Source organism: Ammospiza caudacuta, chromosome Z, assembly GCF_027887145.1.
Source record: "Ammospiza caudacuta isolate bAmmCau1 chromosome Z, bAmmCau1.pri, whole genome shotgun sequence".
NCBI classification, from domain to species: Eukaryota; Metazoa; Chordata; class Aves; order Passeriformes; family Passerellidae; genus Ammospiza; species Ammospiza caudacuta.
In genome coordinates, this window is record NC_080632.1 from 85,688,753 (window position 1) to 85,713,617 (window position 24,865).

The following is a 24,865-nucleotide window of genomic DNA, read 5'->3' on the forward strand; positions in this document are numbered from 1 at the left end:
AATTCACAGTCCTGAAAAATGTAGTGTTTGGTTTGGGAAGGCCCTGCACCTTGGAATAATTACCTTCTGTGAGACACTGAGCTTCAGAACCACAGTCAGGGGGTTCTGTGAGACTACCAAAATATGCTGATGCACTGCTTTTTCCTGGAGCTAAAGCAGTTCCATTAAGGGCAGAAAAACTCCTCCCTACATGGAGTGTGAACATTTTGTTTTTGCACTCTGAATGCCAAGGTATTTCCCTCCTTCCACTGAAGGTACATTGACCTTGATGACACATTTCAGTGTCAGGAGAAGCACAAGCTCAGGCAGTTAGAGGCACGGAATGGTTTGGGTTGAAAAGAGCCTTAAACATCCCCTCATCCTGCCCCTGCCATGGGCAGGGACACCTTCCACTGTCCCAGGCTGCTCCCAGCCCCATCCAGCCTGGCCTGGGGCACTGCCAGGGATCCAGGGGCAGCCACAGCTGCTCTGGGCACCCTGTGCAGGGCCTGCCCATCCTTCCAGGGAAGGATTTCTTCCTAATATTGAATTTAAAGCTTCTTTAAGATTTAATTTAAAGCTACTCCCAGTTTGAAGCCTTTGTCCTGTCACTGCAGGACTCATAGGTCAGCTCCCAGCACTGCATCCCACCCCAGAGAAGCCTTGTAATTCGTGCCACATGTGATTTATCAGCTTTAGACTGCAGCACAGAGAGGGCTTTGGGACCAGAACCAGGCACATCAAATAACAGAATGATCCTCTTAATTCCTGCAGTGGCTGCAGGGGAACACAGGCAGCCAGGTCAAGTGGAATGAAGTCTCCTTCTCACAAGCTCACCTTTAGCTTTTGCTGAGGTGTGCACCGAGCTTTTCTTTCCTGATCAAGCTTGCTGCATAGGGAATCTGGAATGACACAGAAACAGAGACACTGCTCAAGCCAAGGTTTGGCTAAGGAAACACTCAAGCTGGAAATCCCTGTAAATGAAAGGTTTTGTTTTCCTTCCTGAAAATGGGGAGGAATTGTAGGAAACAACACCTTAAATACAAAGGTTCAACTCTTTATGAAACCTCAGGGAGGTTGAAGCAGAAATAAAATAAAAAATGGCCAGAATTAAAACAACAGATAGAATCTTAAAAATCAGTGTAAAAGATGCATTCAAATGCTGTGTTTTTATCAGAGGCTGACAAAGGATAAAGCCACCTGTGAGATCATAAAAAGTCAGCTGTCTATGGCAGATGAGGTGATGCACACTGATCCCTGCACAGCCACAATACAGCAGGTTGGGAGCATGAGACTTCGTGTATTTATATCCCCCTAATTAGGAAGTTCATAATAGTTATCTCCAACTTGCACCAATCTGAAGGGAAGCCACTGAAGTGGAACAAATAATTAAAGAAAAACAGAGAACATGGGCATATTAGGGAACACTGTTATATTTAGAAACAAAGTGGGATGATGTGCTCATTGGCCAGAGGGAATACATTACAGGGCTGCTCTTCCTCAGTGCTGGGCCTTTAGAATGCAACAAAACTAAATTGCTCTGAGATTTCCCCATAGCTGGGAATCCAACTGGCTACAAATTCTTTGATGATGACTTTTGGAGGGACTGCAGGAGGAATTCAGGCTCGGAGATCAAAAAATCCTTTGTCCCTGCACTCCTAGGTGCTGCTGCACACTGAGCTGACCTGCTTCTGCTGCCAGGCACTCCAGAATATGCTCACAAATAATGTCAAATATGTCACTGCAAGATGTCAATTCTGTCACCTGAAGTCAGGATCAAGGCCTTAACCTGCACAAACAGCAGAAGGAACGGATGGGCAAATGCAGAGAGTTCAAGCAACCCGCCCCCCACACACAGTGAATTTACATCTGTATCCACTGACCCCACATGTTCCTGTACATCCCTGTTTTGATTTTAAATACATTTTGCCCATAATTATTTTAAATACACTATGCCCATCCATTATGAGGATGTTTGTATGAATTGTGCCCAGCCATTGTGCCTCTGGGCTGGGGTAAAGCATAGTGCCTGCAAAGACAGAGAGACCTATCCATCCCTGCCTACCTTAACCAGGAAAAAGAGGAGGGAAGGGTCGGGATGAGAGGAGAGAGAGGGGCTTTGGAAGCTTAGACATGACCCTTTCATGTCTTGGGGAAGGAGGACAGTCTGGCTGAAAGCAGCAGCACCAGGAAGGAGCAGTGTCTGTGGCTGAATGAAAGCAGAAACCTTTCACAGGGGCCTGCTGCTTCCCCCTGCACTGCCCTGGAAAGGGGAAATGTGTGTGCACAAACCACTGATGAGCAGAACACACAAGATTCCAGGTGTTTTGTCTGACTACTCTCATAATCCCTTCCCCTGACAGAAGATAACAGGAATCAGGAATTTTGTGGCCAGATCCCTCCCCAAGAAGCAGAGCTGTCCCCTCCACCATGTCCCCATGCACAGCTGCCTTCAGGACAGGGAGCTTGCAAAGGCTGCAAAACTCCTTCCCAAGCTGCAGCAGAGAGGGGGTGCAGAGAAGCTGCTTCCCTGATCACCTTTGGCCATGGTTTGGACACAAAAGGGAGCCACAAGCAAAGTGCACAGAAAGAATCAGCACGTTCCAGCTGGGACCTGTGGTGCCTCGCCAGCTGATTCCTGCCTCTCTCCCACCCACGAAGGCCAACGTGGGTTTGCATGGCCACAAATTATGTAGGACATCTCCCAGGCTGTACTGACCTAGATAATACAGCGGGGTACATTCTGTCAGAAATTAACTGTTCTTAATCCACTTCTCCGCTATATTTGGCATCTTTCTAACGCGTGTTGTTTTACCTGATCTCCTGGCAATTGATGGCAGTGGGAGAGGTGGGTGTTCAACAGGGAAATTAGTGCTTTCTCCATGAGTTAAATCACCTACAATGTCAGCTTCTATTTCTGTCGTTGTCAGAGCATTCAGTAACTCAGATGCTGTGGTGGAAGAGGATTTAGGGCTCTTCCTGGCACAAAGGTGGCCCTTTGCAAAAGGTGTGCAGAAATAATAAAAGTGAAGGCAGTTAGTTGGGTTTTAAGCAGCAAAAAACCAGTTTTCATTACCAGGTCCACATTGGTGGGAAACACAATGAAAGCAGATGTGAAGGGAAACTCCAATAAAAATGCAATCTGGACACTGAGTCCTTTTTCCTACAGGCTGACTCCAGTCTAGTCCTGGTACCCATTAGGAACTGGAGCACAGTCCCCTGTGCATTCCTGGAGCACATTTCCACTTATTCCACCTGGAAGGAGCCCACTCAGCAAGCCTGGAGCCTGCCCCACGACTCAACCAAGGCACAGGCAGTGCATAGGATTGGGGAGTAATTTCTCAAGTTTCTGTCTGATCCCTGTTTACACACTCAGATATTAAAGAAATTTCACCATCCTCTCTCAGAGGCTTCATCTCTGCATCCCATTTCTGCTGAGGTACATGATTTTACATCACCCTGACTTCTGTTGCCTAGAAAAAATATTTTGCACTCATGCAGCAGCTGAGGCTGGCTTGTGGCTCCCTGCATATCCACACCTGTTTTTTATGCGAATTTCTGCAGATTCTAAAGGAAAGGAAGCTTTCTGCTTAAATTTCTATGAGGCATCCTTTTCTTTAACATTTGAATTTACTGGAGAAAGAGGCACAGCTCCATCCTGTCCACCCAAGGCATATCCACATGTGGTGTCAGGGTACAAGTTTCGCTCGCCTGTCTTTGAAAAAAAAAGCAAAACCAAAAGAAAACCAACCAAAAAACTGACAGCAAGAAATAAAATTCAGGTGAAAAGAGCTCACTTTCCTGTACACAATCAGGGATGAGCCTTTTGAGGACACAGGACACAGCGTTCCAGAAATGTTCTTTCACCTGTCATTATCTGTGTGCCTGTGAGCAGGCACTTCAGCACAAGACGCCACTCAAGAAACCCGAGAGCCATTCTGCTGAACAACTGTTTGCATTCCCTGCAAGGTCAATCATCTGAGCTGCACCACTTGAGGCCAAGCACAGAAATCACAAATGGCACTGAAGCACTGCCGTTTCCCATTTCCTGCTTTTGAGAACCCACATCTCCCCTCGCAGAAACGTGGGTGCTTCTTGTTTGGATAATGAATACATGAGTTGTACAAAAGCTTTCCATAAGCAGTGTAAACCAGGAATTGGAATGGTGCTCTTCTGAATTACAGTGCAACCCAGAGGGACAGGCTCTCATGGCTCTGAAGATTTACCAACATTAACCACATGGTGGATTTTTTTTTTTCCTCCCTTCTTTTAAACATGCCTTGTCAATCTCTAAGGAGCAGGGTGAAAGATGATGCAGAGATGGAAATCAGTTTTGCAGAGAGATAGTTCCTGATTTATTGTATTACCTGACTCTGAAGAACAGAGTTGATTTAAAGGAGCACTGAGAGCAGAAATTCATAAAACACAGAGCAGTTCCAGATGGATCCAGTTCTGAGCTCTGAACATTATTATCAGCCTGAAGTGAGGCTGGTAAGGAAGAATTCAGTTCGTGGGAGCATAACCTAATTAAAATATCCCAAACAAAACCAAACCATCATTTTTCACTTAATCTGGAAAGACAAAGGCCTGCCTGAGTGTTTCACATTTCTAACACACTTCAAAAATCTGTCACCTTTTACCCCAATGTAAGATCAGTGGGATTGATCATCACCCAATGACCCAACCACCATGGTGATGAACACCACCTGAGCTTTCCCTGATGGACAGGTCACCACTGAGAACCCACAAGCTACTTGTAAGGCACCTCTGAGGGAGAATTAAGAAAAGCTCCTCAATTTGCAGGAGGCTTAAATTTCCTGCTTGGTGTTCTACTTTCCTGTGGCCATGTTTGACAGAGGTTCATGAAAACATTAAAGGATGAAAATCATAATGCTGGCAGTGCTGCTTCTGATCTTTTTCTCTCACCAGGCAGCTGGAAGAAAGTTCATGGTTTTAATGTCTGTTCCACTAACACAGTTGCTCAGAGGACAATATCAGACAGATGCAGACTCTCAGGCAGAGGTGACTTGGTACTTGGTTATGGTGCTGGGCTGTCCCAGCAGATGAGTTCTGGTCTCACTGGACAGAAACTAAAAACTCTAAAGGCAGGTGAGCTCTTCTAAGGCTGCACCACGTGTGTGATGTCTGAATTTCCCCCATCCTGCAGAGCAGTTCCTCCTCTCTGGCCCTTTCTCTACAACTCATTAACAAAAGCCAGATGACCCTCAGAATCTCAGAATCATTTGGTTCAAAAAGATCTCTAAGATAATTGAGTCCAACCATGCCACCAAAGCCCAGCTCACCTGAGCCATGTCCCCATGTGCCACATCCACACAGCCTTTAAACCCCTCCAAAGATGGGGACACCACCTCTGCCCTCAACAGCTGACCCCAGTGCTTGACAGTGAAGAATTTTTTCCTAATATCCAGTTTAAACCTTCCGCAGCACAACAGGATCCACACGCAAAATCCACATTTTATATATGATCCCCTCGTGCACACCCTGTACTCAGCCAATTTGGGAGGCAGCACTTTGCCAGATGAGGAAGAGAAAAATGCTTTCAGGGAGTGTAAGATCCATTTTCTTGTTAAATATGATGATTGGTTGTTTCCTAGCATTTGGCCAAGATCCTGGCACACGCAGGTTGCAAAACTTCCTGGTAGCTGCTTCAGACACTCGGAAAACTCTGAAAACTGAAACACAGGAAATTCCACCTGGACATCAGGAAGAAATTCCTTACTGGAGCCGTCTGCATGGAGAGGCTGTGGAGCCTTCCCCACTGGAGGTGATCAAAACCAGCCCGGAGAACTGCTCTGAGCAATGTGCTCTGCGGGCCTCCACTCCAGCAGGGAGCTTGGACAAGGGGACCTCCAGCGGCCACTCGCAGCCTTACTCATTCTGTGATTCCCATCAAAACTAAGGGCCACACACCAGCCTGCTGCCCCAGCCAGGCTGCCTGCAAAGAACCCAAATCCCGCCAGTGAAGATGTAAAAGAACAGAGCTTTTCCCCAGCGTTTTCCCAGCGACCTGAGCCTTACTCCCGGCTTTCAGGAAGCCATGGAATATTGTTATTTTTTAATTCTGGCTCGGGCAGAGCAGCAGGAGCAGCGGGGGCCGCTGATCCAGCCCCGCTTTAATTTAAGCCCGGCTCAAGCTGAGCGCGGAGTTAGCGCTGCAGTGGCGGCCGGCGGGCGGCAGAGGGCACCCGCGGGCCGCGCTGCCACCGACCGCTCCCAAAACGGGGAAGAATCTCCCCAAAAAAACGGGACAAAAAGCGCCACGGCCAGTGCAGGGCACGAGCTTCACATCAGTCTGCAGCGGGTGTTGGCGCTGGGAAGTTTTCAAATGCAATCAGGATAGGTTGATTTTTTTTTCCCGTTATCGCGTTCGGCTTGTATTATGGATATTTCCGAAACAGTGAACACGCTGGGTTAATTTATTTTAGTGTCTAATTGCTCAGTTCAGGGTGAGTGAAATGATCATTCTGGAAAAACCTCTCTCTGGTACCCACAGTTGCAGGGGATCAGGGGATGACAGAATCATTTTGTAGGAAAAGTTCTCCAAGATATTCAAATCCAACCATTTCCCTTGCACTGCCCAATCCACACTAATCCATGTCCCCAAGTGACACATCCAGACAGCTTTTAAATCTTTCCAGGAATATTCAGGAGGACTAAGTTAAGTTGCATATCTTCAGCAGTGAGAAGAGATAAAAAAAACCCCTTGATTTTAGGCATCTGTATTTTTTGTAAAATAATTTTTAAAGCAATTAAGTCCCATTCTGTGACTAGTTGCATCAATAAATTTTGAGCTTAGTACTACAAAAGCATACACCTATGAAGGTCTAAGTAAAACTGTGATTTCAGTATGTATGAAGCGCTTCTGCTTTTCTCTTTGTACTTCTATGTTAACAAGAAAATTAAGTTAAAGCCCTGTCAAAGTAATAGTGCAGCATCTCAGGTACAAAAAAAAAAAGCACCTAAAAGTGCCAGTTAAAACAACAACAGCAATTAAACACAAAATCAAAAGCTTTTGTGTATTCTGCACCAGTTCATCCATGCAATAACCCTGGAAGGCCAAAGTAGTTCTATCATTACCACATTCAGTTCATTAATCTTAATTCTAGATATAAGCATACAAGATATATTCCCATGAATGAATTAAAGCCACTGCTGGGATTATCATCTCAAAAGTGCTGACTCCATTTCAGTTATCAGCCAAGACATCTCTGAAGATTTCTGCACCCATTTTGGCAAACACACTCGTTATTTGCAGGAGTCTCTCAGTTTTTCATACAAACATCTTTTTATCAGTCTCACTGATCACAACCTGCCCCACAAATATAAGCATGAAGACTTACTGGCGATTCAACAACATTTTCATTAGTAATAATTAAATTAAGGCATCTGTAGTGAGGGAAGAAGTCTTGAGTTGTTGGTGCAGCACATTAAACGTTGAAAATATTCTCTGTAAGTACATTCAGCTCTGTTAAATGATTAAATGACTCTTAGTCTGTCCATAGCACAAGTCAGTAAGTGAAAAGGGTGTGAATTACTTGATCATATTTATTTTCCTGACCAAGGAAATCAGGAAAACCACCACAGCTGGCTTGCTTGGGGGTCTGGGATATCCAGTTCCACAAACAACTTCACCACAGGGCCACAAGGTGAGTGGCAGAGGTGATCCATTCTCTCCCTGCGAGGCAGAGTTAGCCAGCGCCAAGTTCAGCTGACGCAAGAGATAAGGACTGGGGTGGGCCCACAAACTTTGTGCTTAGAAGTTCTTTGCAGCAGGAAATTCAGCTGGTCACCTGCCTCAAGCCCAAAGCAGCAGAGGAAGTGCTTTTGAGGACGGCATCCTAATTAGAATTTTCTGTGACAGTAAAATTCACGTCTCAAGTAAAACTTCCTGCCTGTCGTCGGGACACAAAGGGGGACACAGTAACAACTGGGCACACTAAAGGAAAAGAGTGCAGACCAGCTGCAAAAAACACCCAGAGATATTCTGGACCTGAGTTTCCTCCGCAAACAGCCTCTTTCAAACACCCTCCACGTCTCATTGAAATCTCCGCAGTCAGCAGGAACAGGGCGCGTGGATGCTCAGCAGCTCTAAAAATAAGGCCAGTCCTAAATGCCTCTAAACATCGCAGCACCAGTCTGACAATCCTGGCCTTCAAATTTACTTTGATGTCCTAACCCATCAATTAGAAAATGACAGTACCAGGAGTCTGGGCAATGCCTTCTCTGCCCCGTGACGAGCAGGAGGAGAATTTCAATGGGGGAGCATGGGGCTGATTCAGAGAAATGGGGATATTTCCAAGATTGCCCCAAAAACAAAACCCCATTGAGCAATGTCAGACTGACCACAGAGAAAGCATCAGCACAGCAAGCATTAGCTGACAGCCTCACCATGCACTGCTCTTGAAACCACACTAAGCATTCATTTATTTGAGTGTGGAACAGCTTCCCATGCTCCAGCCCCTTTGCTTGCACCGGATTAAGGACGTCAACTTTTCAAAACAACACAGCTGGATGTGATGATCCAGAGCTGCACTAGCACACAGGCAAAATCCCTCTTGGTTTTAAAATAACAAGCAAGAGACCCAAAAGTAACGTGTGCCTGCACTGAACTGTGTTTTGGCAACTTGATCCTTTACTGCTGAGTTAAGCACTTCTTCTAGTGTCTGAAATGAGAAAAAGACACATCCTGAGGTTTATTTTCTGGTGGGAGGCAGGGATTGAGCAGAATCCCTAGGCAGAAACGTTTAACTGCTCAAAGTTTACTGATTCACTCCTCCTCTCTGCAGAAGCACCTCTCCTTGTCGAGTCGACACATTTTGTTTAGTTGAAACATGAAGACACATCTGGTTACTGTATGAAAGTAAATCTCCAGGTAATTAGGCTCCAAACCAGCTGAGAACTGCGTGTTTACCTCTTGCTAAATGTAAGGCAATAGGAGCTCGGTACTGACGCATCAACATGGCTCACAAAGGAAAAATTTGAGGTGTAAGCTTAAAAAACACAATGCAGCAGCCTAAGACATTTTTATCAGAGAAAGTAAACTTACGATTTGTAGCTGCTGCACCATTTCTTCTCTGTACGCCAGCTCCCGCTTCATCTGATCTTGAAAATTGTCTGTATGAGAGGGAAAAAAGTGCAGTAATTGAAACAGAGACCACACGGCAGTATTGACACCCAGCTAAGCTAAAAATCAAGCCCAGTCACTACCGAGGCATCGCAAAGCACTACAAAAGTCCTTCACTCAATTAAAACACACGCCTAATAAATATGTGTCTAATAGAAGACACCAATGACACCAGAAAAAATGTGGAAAAGTTAGATTTCACTACTTCCCCCAGCAGAAAATGTAGGATGCTAACTTTGTGTTGCTAGCATTTATCCCCAGCTATTTTCCTGCACGGGCAAGGCTCTGCAGTCATTAGTCAAACTTTCTCAGGCCCTGAAGAGAAGAGCAGGAGCTGCTTCTCTTTGCTTTGGCATAAATCTGTTGACACCAGCAGCGATGTCCAGCGTGTGAGAGGAGAAAGCGTTCAAGGATGCGAGGTTTGATTTGTGGTTTGTAGCATCGTGCTGACGGCTTTGAACAAAACTGAAGCTCCTTAAAGCGTGACGGGGAATCTGGAAGGGAGAAAGTCTTTGAAAGAGAGATCCTGGGCAGCTGGGTTACAGCACAGGCCGGCCTTCCTGCTCCGTGAGATTCCCCTTCCCTGATTTTCCTCCTAAACAACTAATTCGGACAAAACTTCATTTGTTAGAAGACTAACTGATGCTCTTGTGCTCCTTAACACTCCTGTTGGTGGGTGGGAAAAAGGGGAATATAAACAAGACTGTTGACAAGAAACAGGGGACTCCAAGAGCTGCCTGATGGAAGTCAGGGTGCAAGGATGGGCTGTTAAATGGAAGAGGAAAGAAAACCCATCCCAGCCACTATCATTTTGATTCAAGCAAGGAGCCTGTCCTGGAAGAAATAACAAGGGGGCAGAGCTCTGTCCCCCTCTCAAAAAAGAACTTTGTCTCCTCTAAATAATGAAGCTGTTGTTTAAAAGAAAAGGAGGCAGGGAAAGAGCAATGAAACAGGGAAAGAGCAGGAAATTTTGGCAAACAGAAGCCCTCAGGAGTGCAGCACAACAACATTGAAAAGGACATGGTGGCGTTATCTCAATGAAGTTCTTCAGATTTCCAATAAATTCCCACAGAACTGTTAAGCCTATTCCCTCTACTCCGGCTTGATCAGAAAAATAAGCCAACAAAAATAAATTCCTCTTTCCCTAGCCCCCCACAAAAGTATGAAAAGGTAACTGCCTCCTGTCCTGGTCGCTAAAGTTGCAATGATAATTACAACTAAGGTCCTCCCGCTCCACTCTGAGTTGGCTTTAAGGAGAAATTTTCCTTTTTCCCCTCAATGCTTTCCTCCCAGCTGCCTCTTCATGGGCTCATCACCTCTCCAAACAAACAGCTCAGGGATCTTGCTCAGCCCTGCACAACAAATGCCCAAGCTCACAGGGAAATGGGGTGTTAATGGTAGGGACAGCGTTTTTTTCCGGCGGCATTTATCCGAGTCCAAACGCTGGCAGACAGAGCCATAAGCAGTACCCAGGAGAAAATATATGAATATTTAAATAGCTTTCTTAACACAAAATTAAATACTTTAAGTACCCAGGCTGTGTCTCCACCGTTTTATTGCCGCATTGTTTAAAATGCAGACGGACAGAACGCGGAGCAGCCAACACGGAGGGCACAAACCAGAGCAGGGCTCCAGGAGAGCTCAATGTCACCATACAGAGATGCTTGCATCTTTATCAGGACAGCAAATACTTTGACTTTCTACATGTGATCTGATTTTTTAATTTTTTTTTTTTTTAATTTGAGCGATCTCTGCATTGAGGGACCTTAAAGGCAAAAGAAAATTTCACCTGCAGCTTTCAAGCCCAACAGCAACGTGACAAATACAAGGTCTTGCTGTTTTATAAATTTTCACAGTCCGTGTTTCAAGCAGGTTCAAGAGGCCACAGAGAAGATTGTAGCATAGCACTGCTTAGGGAGCTTGCAAATAAGCTCAATTCTCATTTAGCAGTGATTTAAACGAGAGAAGAACTCTGAAACCAAACACCATTTACTGCACAGCCCTGTTGTGAGCAGTGGCTTGATGCTGTGAAGGTAGAGCACCCCAAATGTGCTCAGTTCCAGGTGGAAGAACCCAAAGAGGTGACTCTAGAGCTCACTGCAGGCAACCTGACATTTTCCAGAGAGAACAGCATTGCTTCCACATCTCTCATGTTGCCTCCCAGCTGAAACAGGGATGAATTTTCAATACAATTTAAATTTTACCTCAACTTTCCTTTAGTTGGATCTCCAAACACTCCTCTGCCTGGCTTCTCCCTGCCCAAGACACCAATACCATTCTAACACCCAACCTAAAGCAACAGCCCAACAGCAAGAGCCTAGAACAGCCCCTTCTCTTATGCTAGAACACACAATGCAACAGAGGACAAAACACCCTCAACACGGATTTACACAGATTTGCTTTACGAAAGTAATTTTTTTCTTTTTTTCTTGTTTTATTACACGTGGAGGAGGGGTGGGTTTTTTTGGTAAATCTAAATCTGTAAATAGGCTTTACGGTCACTTGTAGGTTTGGTTTATAGCACATTATCTGTTTTCTATTTTAATCCTGAAGAAAATTGACCACTACTTTGTGGTACATTGAAACCACATATTTTTCAAACCAGCATACAGCAGTCACCACTTCCTTGGTCGGCTGTACTTGTTCTTTTCTTTTATTTGAATTGTATTTCATGTGGTTTAATTGCATTGTTTATTTACATGGCAAAGACAGAGCATTAATTTTACTGTAGAAGAACAAAAGGATAAATAAGAGACTTGAATGGCAAAAGTCCAAGATGCCATTTCGCCAATACCACACAGCAGTATTTTGATCCCCACGAATTATGTGAAAATTACCTCACTCCCAAACCCAAGTAATGACTGGATTTATTCTGAAGGATGAGGTTATGCTCCTTTCATTAATATCTGTATCATGTCAAGTAACTCTTCTTTATTTATGGAGCTGTCTACATATTTCAATATTCGGGCTAAAGATGGAGTCATTACCAGATTCCTCACACTTCCTTGCTTTCCTAAACATACCTATCTGATGCTACAGAAAGGGGACAAGCATATTTTCTTTGAACAATAGGAAAATGCTGTCTGTGTTCCCTCTTCTTCTGTGGGATCATCCTGATCTAGGTGGGAATTCTCCTGGAAGAATCTTTCCACTGTTGCCGCTGCTCCAATGTCGTTTGAGAGATCCCAGCCAAGGGGTCTTTTTCCACATCTCTGCACAATCAGCCCAGCCTTCTGCCAGCTTCAGAAAAACCCTGCTCAGTGCCCATTTTGTTTTATTTGAGATGTGCCCTGCACATTCCATCACCCTGAGCAGCAGCACCCTGCTCAGTGGCCGTGGTAGAAGGGCCATCTCAAATGGCCTTTCCCAACGGGAAAAATCCAAGCAGGAATTTCTGCTCCTTAAAAGGCCAGATCAATTCTCCAGTATCAGCTGGAACCTCCCGAAAATGAGTACTAGAAACCTCCTGAAAACAAGGATTAAGTATCTTGTCTTCAGAAGCCCCTGAGGGATGTTGGCTGAGACACCAACTTCACTGTACCCCATGAGGACCCAGATGTGTTTCTGTGCACTCACTGTAATCAATGCTATCAAAACTAGGAGGATGCACACCAAAACAAACATCCAGCTTTGTGTTTTCCCTACAAAAGACCTGCTTGGTCAGCTGCAAAGCCACAGCAGGGGTTGAAAGGGACCTTAAAAATCACTTAATTCCAGCCCCAGGGACACCTCCCACCATCCCAGCTTGCTCCAAGCCCTGCCCAACCTGGACTCAGCAGAACCAAGCCCGAGATCATGGCAGCACAACTGAGAGCCTGTCTCATTTTATCAGCCTGGCAGCAACCAACCACAAACACGCACAACACCAAAACCACAGATTTTGTGTCTTACTGAAGACTGGGAAAGACGCGTTTCCTTTCAACACCTGGAATTCCTGTTCCAGCCTCCTCCGCAGGTCGATCTGCTCAAACAGAACCTTCTGGAGTTCCTCTAACAAAGAGAAAAAGTGGTTTTGATAATCTGTATAAATAATTCTTGAAAGAACAGTTGCAGAGCAATTCATTACTCTAAGACAAAATATTTTAGCGCTTATTAAAAAAAAAAGAAAAAAAGTGTTGCATAGACCTACCATAGATTTTGTGCAGAAAGCCATGAATATAAATCAATGTAATATATTATTTTAAAGTATTATATTACAGTGTCATGTATTGATTGATATATATGCATTAATCTCAATTATATCCACCCAAAGGTCCATATATTATTCATATGTTACTTGACAAGCTTAAAATATGGCGCAGAAAGTGCCCCCTATTATCCTCATATTCTATTAAAACAAAGAGCAGTTTTATAATGTAAGAGGCCCTTATTTATTTTACCTTTCCCCATATTTTCCACATCCTTCTTCAGAGAATGAGGTGAATTGGTTTCTTGTGTGTGTTCTCCTTAAAAAAGAGAAATAAAAAAAGTTATTGATTTACTGATTGTGCTTTTCGTCAGTGCCGTCCTTACTATGCATCCTCTTCAGAGAATCTGGAGAGGAAAAAAAGGGGCAAAAATATAAAGAAAGGGTAAGATCGAGGTTTATCTACAAACTTCTGGGTGCATAGCACAAATATTTGTGAATTCATATTTTCACTAGTTCAGTGAAGTATCTGCCTACAGCATGGCCTCTTGCAGGCAATAGCTGATGTCTCCTTGATATTCTTCTTGCTGAGCTGATTCCTCCTTTCCCCCTAACCCCTCTCTTGAAGATACTCTTATCAGAGAACAACGGGGAGCAGGCAGAGAAAAGGGAAGATCTTTCTCTACAGTCTCATCTCTTCTCCTCTCAACGGGAAGCCCGTGCTCTCCATCTGGGCAGGACCCTGTTCCAAAATCCACAGGAAAAATGCCTTTTTGCCTTCATCAGCTCTCCAGCTTTATCACCTTCCAGGGCTCCATGGCATGGGTGTGCTGCAACTGGATACAATTTACATCCAGCTGAGATAAAATTGACATTAGTGCCATTTGCATATAAAGGATACAGCTCCCAGGTCAGCCAAGTGAGGGACTCAATTGTCTTAGGTTGCTCACATCAACTTTTAATCATATTACAACACAGAATTTTCCATGTAACAGAATTTTGCTATTTCCAGACACATGCATGCTACTTCCTTCAGCCTTTTTTTTTTTTTTTTGTCTACAAATTGAATTAAATTTTAAAAAAATTTAAAAATCACAAGTTGCAAAGTTCACCTGAATGACAGTTTGACTTGGAGCTGAACCTTCTGACAAAAGGTGTTACTTTCACTATTCTCTGCAACTGCAAATTTTATCCTGTGATTTCTATGAATAGCTTCTATAAAAGCTATGAAAAACTTTTCTAAAAATAATAAAATACTACTTGAGCTGAAATTGATGGGAGAATTTCTGTTATTTACAGCTGAAGTAGAAATGGACTCTCAATAATTAAGAAAATATTTGGTAAATAACCAATTATTGAACTAATTGGATTAATTCTTGTTTTAGTCCAGCCAGTAAATACACATCATTAACTTGACTGATAAGTAATCACAAGAGACATATATATAAATATATTCATATGCTTATGTAGTTAGAAGAGAGGTTCATGAAGAAAATACCTTGGGTTTTGATGTTTTGTTTCGTTTTGCCTTTTTTTTTAAATAAAAATCCATAGCACTGAATAGGTCATTGGACAACATACAACAGTTACTGTAAAAATTATTGTGTCATCACAATAGACTAATTTTAAAGCTGAATTGGAATGTCTTGCAATAGATGCAGTCAGAAATCTTTTTGCAAAACATTTTTTTCTGTTTTTAAAAATCGATGCAATCCTATATCCAGTAAACCTTGAAGTTATAGCATATGAAACCTATCCAATATCTCTGCATTTTAGCATCTCCACTCTCTTCAATCCTTAAAAGAAAGCCAAAAAGCAACCACTCATTCAGGAAAAACATTACACAACTGGTATCTGGTGCCAGCAATTCCATTTTAAAAACTCATTTATGTAACGTGGTGATTTAAACAAAAAAAAAAAAATTTGTGGGATATTTGGTGAAAACAAAGTATTTTCCGCAGGTGAGTTGTCTCACCACAGTAGAAGATATAGCAGGCTTAAAAATATATCACCTTTTGGGCAGTGGTTTCAGGGGTTTCCACAATGTAAAATGGGTTTGTTGAGGGATTCTTTTAGCCAGCATGATCCTTTTTTAAACTGGATGGCCATCAAAACAAAATATTTTGTCAGATAAATTAGGGTACACTAAATCAAAAGGGAGAAATTTAAGTACAGGAAAGATGAATTTGCTGAATTACAAATACTAGCATATTCCAAACCCATTTTTTCCATTGAAGTACCCTTTTCTGTGTGCTTCATGTGCAATTTTGTGGGATAACCAGCTCACAGACAGAACGTTACTGGATTTTTCAAGGAGAAGGAAGGGAAAGGGGAAGAGACTGGAGTATGGTGACAATAATCCCTTGCTTGGTTGAGCTCCCAGGGCTGCAGGGTTTGAAGCTGCTGACTCGCTGGCACAGAAAGAACTGTATCAAAATGAAGATAAGGGCATGTAGCATGAAGAATAACTTCCCCAGCATCTGCAGCCTCCCTACTAAGCTACTGAAAAAGGCCTATTAGAAAATCCTCCATGCTTGCACCTGAAATAAGTAAAGAATGGGAGTGGAAAAACTGAGGTATTTAAAGGCCAAAGACAGGACATATGGTTTTAAAGAATAATTGCATTTTTAAACTGCTTTCTGATGTTAAAAAAAATAAATCTCAACATTATTATTGTTAACAGCAGTAATAATCAGATGGGTTTCACCTTTCCTGTCCCCCTGAAAATTATAATCAGGAGCCTGCTCTTCTCCATTTTTCCATACTTCCCAGAGGCCTCATCACGCGTTGTGTACTGTTCTACCTTAATTGAAAGGGAGGAGGTATTGAATATTTAACCAGCTTCCCTTCTCTTAAATGTTAATTAAAAGCTAAATAGGTGTTTAAAAACAAACAAACAGAAAGCCCAAAGAATTTTAATCAGTCTAAGAAAAAATCACTTCCCCTCCTAATAGCTCCACCATAACTCTCCTGGGCCTTGTCTGCACACAAACTTACACCATTTAGAGCTGCAGGACTGAAAGCTGTGCCACCCCTCTGTATGGACATGGAGATTTCCTTTAGAAAAGGCTATTTCAGTTTGTTCAGGAAAATCAAACCGTGCCTCTTGGATAAGGGGAAAGCGGATGAAATATTTGCAGGCCGCTTAAAAGGCCTCGGTGAAAGCTTTGGGTGCCTCTGCTCTTCCCCACGAGATCAGGGGCACAGACATTGTTTTTCTGGAATAAAGGTATAAATGGCTTTCTTTACTTGGAGTGTGAACACCCATCCATGAAGGACACCTCAAAATTGCTCAAAAATTGGCGCTGTGAAAAATGGAGGCCTCAAGGTTGGACACTGGCACCACCTCAGCTCCTGCGGTGCCGCCATTTTATCAGCTCTATGTCCACTGGAGCAGCTTAAGACTTGAATTTTTAACATCTGGATTTGTAACATTTCTGAACCTATCCTCCTCAAAAGAAATGCACTTTGCCCTCACTGTAAAAAAAAAAAAAACAACCATAAACCAAACAAGCCAGACATAGCCAGGTTACCCCTTCATGCTCTGCCACCTCCTGCAATGCTTCCCTGGAAAGCACTCAGGACGCTTTCTGAAAAGCAGCTAAAAAAATTCCACGCAGTCCCAGACAACTCAGCTACCTCAAAGTGCTGATTTGTCCAGCACAGAGCATGGATGGTCTGGGAATATAATTCATTTCTCCCAGATCTATGCCCTACAACTTGTCCCCAGCTTGTGCTCTCCACAACTCTGACCCCACCTGCGGTTTCAGACCATGTTATGTAAAACCATCTCCTCTTTCTCTATGTCCACTTCATCCCTGCTATTCCTGGACAACCACTGTGCTTTGCAGAGCCCACCACATCTGCCAAAAGCTCTGCATCTCACCCCTGATACTGTGAAGCCCACAGCACTCCAGCTTAAACACCCAGTAATATCTTCAGCTGGAGAGAAGCGCCGTCTGCAGACACAAAGACCACAGCAAAAAGTTGCTGCTGTCTTCCGGATATAAATATATATAGATATATACATTTATATCCATTTTTTAAAATGTAGGCAGATGTGAAGCAGCAGACTTTCAGCACTCCAGAGGCTCCCTCTGCATCTGAAATTAAAGATTCACTCTAAGAGATACGCAGAGCTCTTGTGTATGTCCTGAAGAAATTCTAAACTTACTGAAAATATTCATGCATCCTGCATATTCATGCCACTTTCAGGGGGGAATAATCAATAGGGTATTCAGGATTTGGCAAAATATGCCTACTTTAGGAAACTCAATAAGCATTTTTTTAAGTGTTTTTGTGCACCAGGGCTGATAAATGTCTTAAAAAATCTGGAGTTTCAAATGGCAATTTGCCCCCAAAAGTGATTTGAATTTAAAACAAACTAGTTCTTTTTTATGCCCAGATAAATTTTCATTTGTAACATCCATTTAAAGTTTAAAACACGAACATCTGATTAAAAAACACCCGCATTGAAGTACTAACAGATAGAGAGGAAAAGGAGTTTCAGGATTTCAAACTAAATACTCACAAACCTAGGCATTACCAACATAAGATACTGAAATATTTAAAAAATATAAGGAATCTGTTGGCTTTTGGTCTGAACCTTATTCATAGATCTGAGAACTATTCCATAATTTTATTTTAGAAGCACAAAAGGTAGAAAATTTCAAATTCTTGATGTGTTTTAAATGGATGGTAATATGCTCACCAGATTCCAGAAGATGAGGCTTTAAAAATGAGCAAAACACACCTAACGTTAAGAAATTTGCAATAAATAAAGATATTCAACAATGATTAAACTTTTTTAATAATTAAAAGAGATTTCAGGAGGTACTTAATCTTAACAGATGAGAAATGAGAGAAATAAGAGAAATAAGGATGCAGTCCTACAGTCCGTCTGCAGATTTGTCTATCATGCAGACCCAAGTATTTATACACAATCTTAAGTATTAATATGCAGTTCTGGATCCCACATCTGAAACCTCATCTTGCCAACTTTTAACTTCTTTGGGTTTTTTTTTTTTTTCAAATATGTCCCTAATAAAATTTAAAGTAAGTTAAATTCTGGATCCAGTACTTTCAACTTTTCCCAGCTAAGACTACACAACCGTCCAGTCTGCTGCACAGTAAAAGCTGAGCTGTTTTAAACCCTCTATAAAGTATTTTAAATCTACAGCAATTGCAGTATTTGCAGAGTTGCCCTGAAAATAGATTTAAGAGTAAATAAAGGAAACTTGGCTCACCATTTCCAGCCTGATTTTTTCTGAAACTGTCCAGCAAAGCAAAGATCAGAAAATAAAATAGGGGAAATTGCAGCAAGATTTGAATTGTTGTTTATTAACACCCATTTTTAAGGCTCCCCTTTCTAATGAAAACCGATTAATAATTAGACTGGTTGAGGAGCAGCCTGCAGAACTCCACTTCTCTTTAAGGAACACGCAGCCTTGCAATGTTCTCCTACCCTTCAACTCCCCCCAATGAAGGAGGGTCGGGGTGGCAAACCCAAGGAAAATGGACCAGTTACATAAGTTAGCCACAGTTACCTCTCAAAACTGCCGTGGGATTATGAACAATTTCAAGCTCTTTCCAAGCCCTGGCTGGCAGGGAAGGAAGGGGGATTTTCACTGGCAGTTTTCTGGCCATGCAGGACGAGCGGCTGTGGGATCCTCAAGCCCATATCTATTTCAGCCTTGGAAAGAACTCTGCTGTGGATCTGGGAGCTCATTGACACACCGAGGCCAGGAAGCCAACATTTGCACCTAGAAGCAACCATCCCAGGCACAGAAAACCCTGCTTTTGTTTTAAGGCTCTCTTTAGTAGGTTTAATATATAAATACAAGTCCATCTCACATAAATGAGGAATTCCCAGGACCACTTCATCTTCCTTAACCTTATTAGGAAGGCAGAGTTTCGAGCAAATCACAAACTTATAAAGTTATGTTAAGGAAATTGGAGAGTCTGGATATTCTGCAAAATGGTTTGACAGCCAAGCAGAAAAGCAATGAGAATAAAATCCACCAACTCTGTGGAAGACTAAGAAGGCCCAATCCTACAGAGGTGGAGTGATATAATTTCCTCAGAAGGGGCTGCTCATGCTTGGAGAGTGCACAGAAATCATCTTCAGGATGAACATCTTGGCCTTAAATATTTTGCATTTCTTTACAGACAGTTTATCTCAGATCCAAGTCCCAAGACCTTCAAACATTCAGGCGCTCCTCTCATTTTACTCAATATACTCAAGACTGCGAGCAGATTCAAAACATGCAGGGCAGTAAAAAAACCCTGAAATTTACATTTAAATTTACCATGAAGATGACCATATAGCCAGCATGGACTTACAGTTTTAGTTAATAGAAAACTACTGGAGTTTTAGAGAGGGAGAAGACGCTGCAATATCTAAATAAAAAGCAAATCATAGCCATAATTTACTGCTTTAAATTAGCATGGACACATTAATTCTGTAAAAGGAAAAAATAAACCCAACTTTTTTTCCCCAAAATTAATTAGCCACAGTGCAGGACACTGACTATGCACAGTATTCCTAAAAATTCTCAGGTTCTTAAGGTTGACTTCTGCTAGTGTCACTGCTGTGCTCTCAGTGGTAATTATTTGAGAGGGTAGAAGATAATGAGGTGTTATCCATTGGTCCACAACCTCAGTCCCTCAACCACAAAATTTACAAAAACCTAAAACACCGGCAGGTTTCTTCATCGTGTACCATTGCTAAAGCAGGTCTTTTTATTAAATGTTTCTAAAAAAAATACTCTCTGAAATGGGATACATTTGCAAATGTTTGCGATCTTATATTGTTCTCTGCTATTATATAAGATTTCTGTAAGATCCCATTTCTTCATTTCCACTCCGTGTACAACTCTCTCTCTCCCCGCTTGCTCTCTCTGTCTCATTTGACAGGCAAATTTGCAGACATTGCCTGAGGATAACAACCTCGTTTGACAGTCAATTAACCGTGAATAGTCAAAGCCAAGGCAGTTTGCATTACATAAATGGAAAATTAGATTCCTTTTTCCCAAGAAACAAAAACCTCTCCTTAAGACACTGCAATAGACAACTTAGTATCAAAACTTCTAATCACGTCTTTCCCAAACCCCTTGGAGACATTTAGCAATCAGTAAAAGGTGGTTTCATTTAATTTGTATAATGTAATTTTTGTAAATGTATTATACATTTTGTGTAGAGATCATTATCATGGAGATAATATAAATGTTGGCATAGATGTCATAAAACACCTTTAATGTCTTTCTGACAGATATTAAAAGCAATAAGCTGTGATCCTTTTTAATGGAAGGTTTCAAAGAGAACATTTCAATTATTGTCATTTTATGCTTTTCCAGCCTGTTTCATTGTGTAACCTGATACATTTCAGAAATTTCTGCTGAAATATGCCCAGCAATTAATAATCTTATTCCTATTAATGTCACTGCTTTCCACCTATTTGCATTTCTCTCAGTTATATTTGCTTGGAATTGTTTTTATCTTTACCCTTGTACTAAATATTCAGACATTTGATTATGAATTGAAGCCTCTGTCTCCTTTTCCTCTACTTCTTCTGAGCCTACCTGCTATATCTCTCCAGAAGTCTCCTCCTGAAGGCTCTGAATCTGTGATGAAAAAATTATGCTCCTTGTTCTTATCTGAAATCCAAACAAAACGCAGCACTTAAAACGCTTTTACCACCAAGAAACCTCAAACCAAAACCAGCATCAGAATCCAAGGGGAAAAAAAGTAAATATATATTTGTACATCCACCAGGCACAGAGAAGCATTTCGGATGAGAATTAATATAATGCTAAATTACCACCATAGAGAGACTATTAGAATGTTTAATGGATTTTTTTAATTGAAATCACGGAAGTGATTTACTTTTGTTTAAACCAAGCCATAGAGAGCAAAGCCACTCAGCTCACAGAGCTCCCACCTCGAGGTGAGCAGGCAGATCCACATGTGTGCTCACCTGAGAAGGTGTCCTCCTTCGTAGGCAAGATGACCTGATTACCCTCCTTGCTCTTCTGATTCTGGAAAAACAGAAAACGGTGAAAACCACGAGATCAGTGTGGAAAATTACAAGGAGCAGTTGAGCAGTGGTTTATCTCTGAAATGGGATACATTTCATACGAGCACAAACAGTGCCCAGGGAAACGACACAGGAAATCCCAGTGTGGCCTCTTCCAAAGCGTCCTCTATGGAGGGATCACAGATCCTGCTGGAAACCTGCAGGAAACGGGCAGGGTCGGGTTAGGGCACCCATCCCTTAATGGGGGCTGGATTTCTTTCTCCCATGTGCTAATCTGGGTTGAGGGGGTCAGGATGTGGAGCAATAGCCAAAAACGTTGCCTGCAATCTGCTGGGAAAGGCATCCACCAGATAAATCCCATATTTCTGTTAGCTCCCAGGGCTGGCCAGTGGATGCTGCACCAGGCCTGGCATGCTTGGCATGTCATACAGCATCGCCACCATGGAAGCAACTCCCCGTGGCAGTGGGTGTCCCTGGGATGCTTGCCCAACTGGGCAAAGGGTTTGGGCCACCCTGATTCTGGGAGTGAGGTGAGCAGGAGGGTCTTGACCAGGAGGTTTTGTGGTGAGCCATGTCTGACTGTGTGCCACCAAGGCCAGCTTGGTCAGAGAGGTCACTGAGGACCTGGCACCCAACTTGATGGTGGGGGCTACCCAGTTCCTGACCTGCTGGTGAGGGATTCACAGTGCCTGTCACGGAGGAAAAGAGTGCCTGACATGGTGCTGGGGGATTACAGCCATCCCTGCCCCACCGAGGCCGTCCCTCCCGCCCCGGGGCTGGGCGTCAGCAGCCACAGAGAGGGGAAGGGGCCTGACGGGGCATTTACATCTTTGTAGAGGGGCTGCTCCTCGGGCGCCGGGTGCTGTGCCGGGCTGCTGCCGCCGCTGCCCGCCCGCGGGGCCCCGGCAGGCGGCTGCGCTGGGGCTGCACCATCCCCCGGCTTCTCCTCGACGGCCGGGCGGGGGAAGGGGCCGGCAGCGGGGCGCTCCCGGCCGCCCTTCTCCGGCAGACCCCGGGCGGGTGGAAAGCGGCCGCCGGCCGCCAAGGGGTCTCCGCCGCGGGGCTCTTCCTCGCCCTCCTCCTCCTCATCCTCTTCCTCCTCCTCGGGGGGCTTGTGCCCCTCGACGTCCACCTCGGGCTCGTCTTCCTCCTCCTCGTCCTCCTCCTCCTCGCTGCTCTCTTCGCTGGCGAAGCTGCAGCTGGTGCCTCCGGGGGAGAGCAGGCGGTGCGCGGCGTGCGGAGGATGCGGGTGCCTCTCGCAGCCCGTATCCTCGGGGGGCGGCGGCGGTGGCGGCGGCAGCAGCAGCTGCAGCGGCGATGCGGAGCGCGGGGGGCCGCCGCCTCCGTGCAGCTTTGCCAGGCTCTCCGAGTCCTCCTTGCCGCCCACCGGGCGGAAGGCGCTGGAGTGATGGTACCCGCCGCCCGCCTTGCGCCCGCCCGCCGCCTCCAGCAGGTGCGGGTGGTGCGGGGGGACCCGCCCGCCGCCGCCGCCGCTGCCCCCCTCGGAAGCGGCGGGCGAGGCGGGCTCGGCGCCGCCGCCGGGGGGCGACTCGAACAGCGGGTCCCGGGCGGCGGCGGCGGCGGCGGCGGAGGGCGCGGACGGGGGGGCGGCGGCGGGCGGCGTCCCCAGCCCCGGCCCCGTGCCCAGCCCCGCCGGCCCCGCCTCGCCGCCGGGCTCCGACAGGTCCAGGAAAGCCTGGCGCAGCAGGCCCGCCCCGTCCCCCCCCAGCGAGCATCCCAGGGCGCCGGGCGGCTGCGGCGGCGGCTGCAGGTAGGTGGGCACCGGCAGCCCGCCCGGGGTGCGCGGCGGCCAGAACATGCAGAAGGGAGGGTAGAAGGCGGCGTCCTTCCTGCCCGGCCAGAAGAGCCCCGAGAGCCCGCCGCCCGCCGCCGCCGCCCCGCCGGCCTTGTGCGCGGCCGCCCCGCCGAGGGCATCGCCGCCGCCGCCGCCCTCCTCCTTCTTGTGGCAGAGCCCGAAGGCGGCGGCGGGGAAGCCGTAGGGGTGCGGGAAGAGCCCGCCGCAGCCGGGGAACTTCTGGAGCATGCCGCCGAAGGAGCCCTTGCTGGGCACCGGGATGACGGGGTAGCTCCGCGGGCTCTTGCCGCCGTGCGCCGCCGCCACCGCCTCCTGCAGCTCCTCGTCCTCCTCGAAGCGCGGGCGCTTCTGGTGCAGGTCGGGCGGCGCGGCCAGGAGGTGCGGGCTCAGCAGCCCGCCGCCCACCACCGCCGCCGCCTTCACCGAGCCCAGCGGGTGGCAGGCGGCGGGCGCGGCGGCGGCGGGGGCAGGCGGGGCGGGCGGCAGGGCGCGCTTGCGGCTGCCGCCGTTGAACATGGCCTTGACATCCTCCCAGGCGAAGACCAGCTCATCCTGGGGGCTCTTGTCGGTCAGCTTCAGGTGGCGGCGCCAGGAGTTGAAGTTGGCGGCGTCGGGCTGGGTGTACTTGGCGTCGGGGGTGCGGTGGGAGTGGAAGATGAACTTGTTGGGCGAGAAGTACATGCTGCAGTAGCTGCACTTGATGCACTTGGCCCGGGAGCTGTTGTAGCGGGCCGGGATGAAGCTCCCGCGGCATCCCCAGGCGCACTCGTGGGACACGTCGAAGGCGAAGTTATCCGGCAGTTTGGGGGGCCGGTTCTCCCCCAGGAAGGACTTGCAGAGCCGCTCGGCCTCCCTCTTGGTGATCATGCCGCAGCGGCGGGAGGAGATGGGCATGGCCCCGGCCCGCCGCAGGATCTCCAGCTGCACCGGCGTGCACTGCACGCAGGTGATGCCCAGGGCCACCCGCCGGTTGTGGATCTCGTTGTAGCTGAAGTTTTTGAGGAGGGTGTTGGAGATCTGCGCCAGGCACAGCCGCTCCTGCCCGTCGATGACCAGCGAGACGATGGGGATGCCGTAGAGGATCACCTGCCCCACCTGGTTGGGCTTCATGGCGGCGTGGCCGGCCCTCGGCTGGCTCATGGGGTCCGGCGGGTACGCGCTGGACGGCGACGGCAGCAGGATATCGGTGGGGCCGGGCAGCGGGCTGGTCGCCATGGTCTCAGCGCCGGGGGGGCTGCTCTGCTCTAGCTGCGGGAGGGGAAGGGCACAGAGACACAGCGCCGTCAGCCGAGCGCTCTCAGGGATGGGGGGTCCCCGCCGCACGCACCCCGTCCTCCCCCCGCTCCTCTGTCGGCCGGCATGCGGAGGCGCTGCCCGTCAGGAGCTTTGCTCAGCGACCCCGAGTCCCCCGAACCTCCTGTGTCCTCCAGCTCCCCGGAGCTGTCCGCCCCCGCGCATCGCGGCTCTCCGGCGTGCGCATCCCACCGCAGGTGTGGAGATGGCGGCACACGAGCGAGCCCGTCTCCGTCTGGAAGAATCCCCGAACCCACCCCAAACACGCCGCAGAGCCCCGTGTCCGTCTCCTCGCCCTGCAAACCCGCCGCCACCCGGGAGGGCTCCGCGCGGAGCCTCCGCGGGCACACGGCGACCGAGGAGCGGCCCCGCCACGGGGAAAGCTCGGAAGAGGAACAAAAACCCCCCAAAGTTTCGCTGCTCCCCGCGGCTGCCCGGGCATCCTCCCCGTTACCTCCGCGGCCGCTCTCC

At 46.3% G+C, this 24,865-nt stretch overlaps 1 protein-coding gene across 1 annotated transcript; it reads right to left on the reverse strand.

The window, feature by feature from the left end:
* Positions 1–818: 818 nt before the first annotated feature.
* SKOR2 (SKI family transcriptional corepressor 2) lies at positions 819–24,316 on the reverse strand. The gene is made up of 7 exons (XM_058824176.1): positions 22,112–24,316; positions 21,226–21,286; positions 20,831–20,905; positions 13,504–13,569; positions 13,016–13,114; positions 9,047–9,114; positions 819–881 (listed from the first exon to the last, which is right to left on the reverse strand). Exons 1-7 carry the CDS (start codon positions 24,314–24,316, stop codon positions 819–821), a joined length of 2,637 nt encoding a protein of 878 aa, XP_058680159.1.
* Between the last annotated feature and the right edge of the window lie 549 nt (positions 24,317–24,865).

Bases quoted from the DNA above. Each gene is read 5' to 3' on its own strand.
- SKOR2 (XM_058824176.1), bottom strand. From the start codon at position 24,316: ATGGCGACCAGCCCGCTGCCCGGCCCCACCGATATCCTGCTGCCGTCG. The intron at 9,115-13,015 runs GTAAGACACAAA...CCTCTCATACAG, and splicing joins CGCGTCTTTCCCAGTCTTCA to ACAATTTTCAAGATCAGATG. The intron at 882-9,046 runs GTAAGTTTACTT...GTGTCATTCCAG, and splicing joins TGGTGCAGCAGCTACAAATC to ATTCCCTATGCAGCAAGCTT.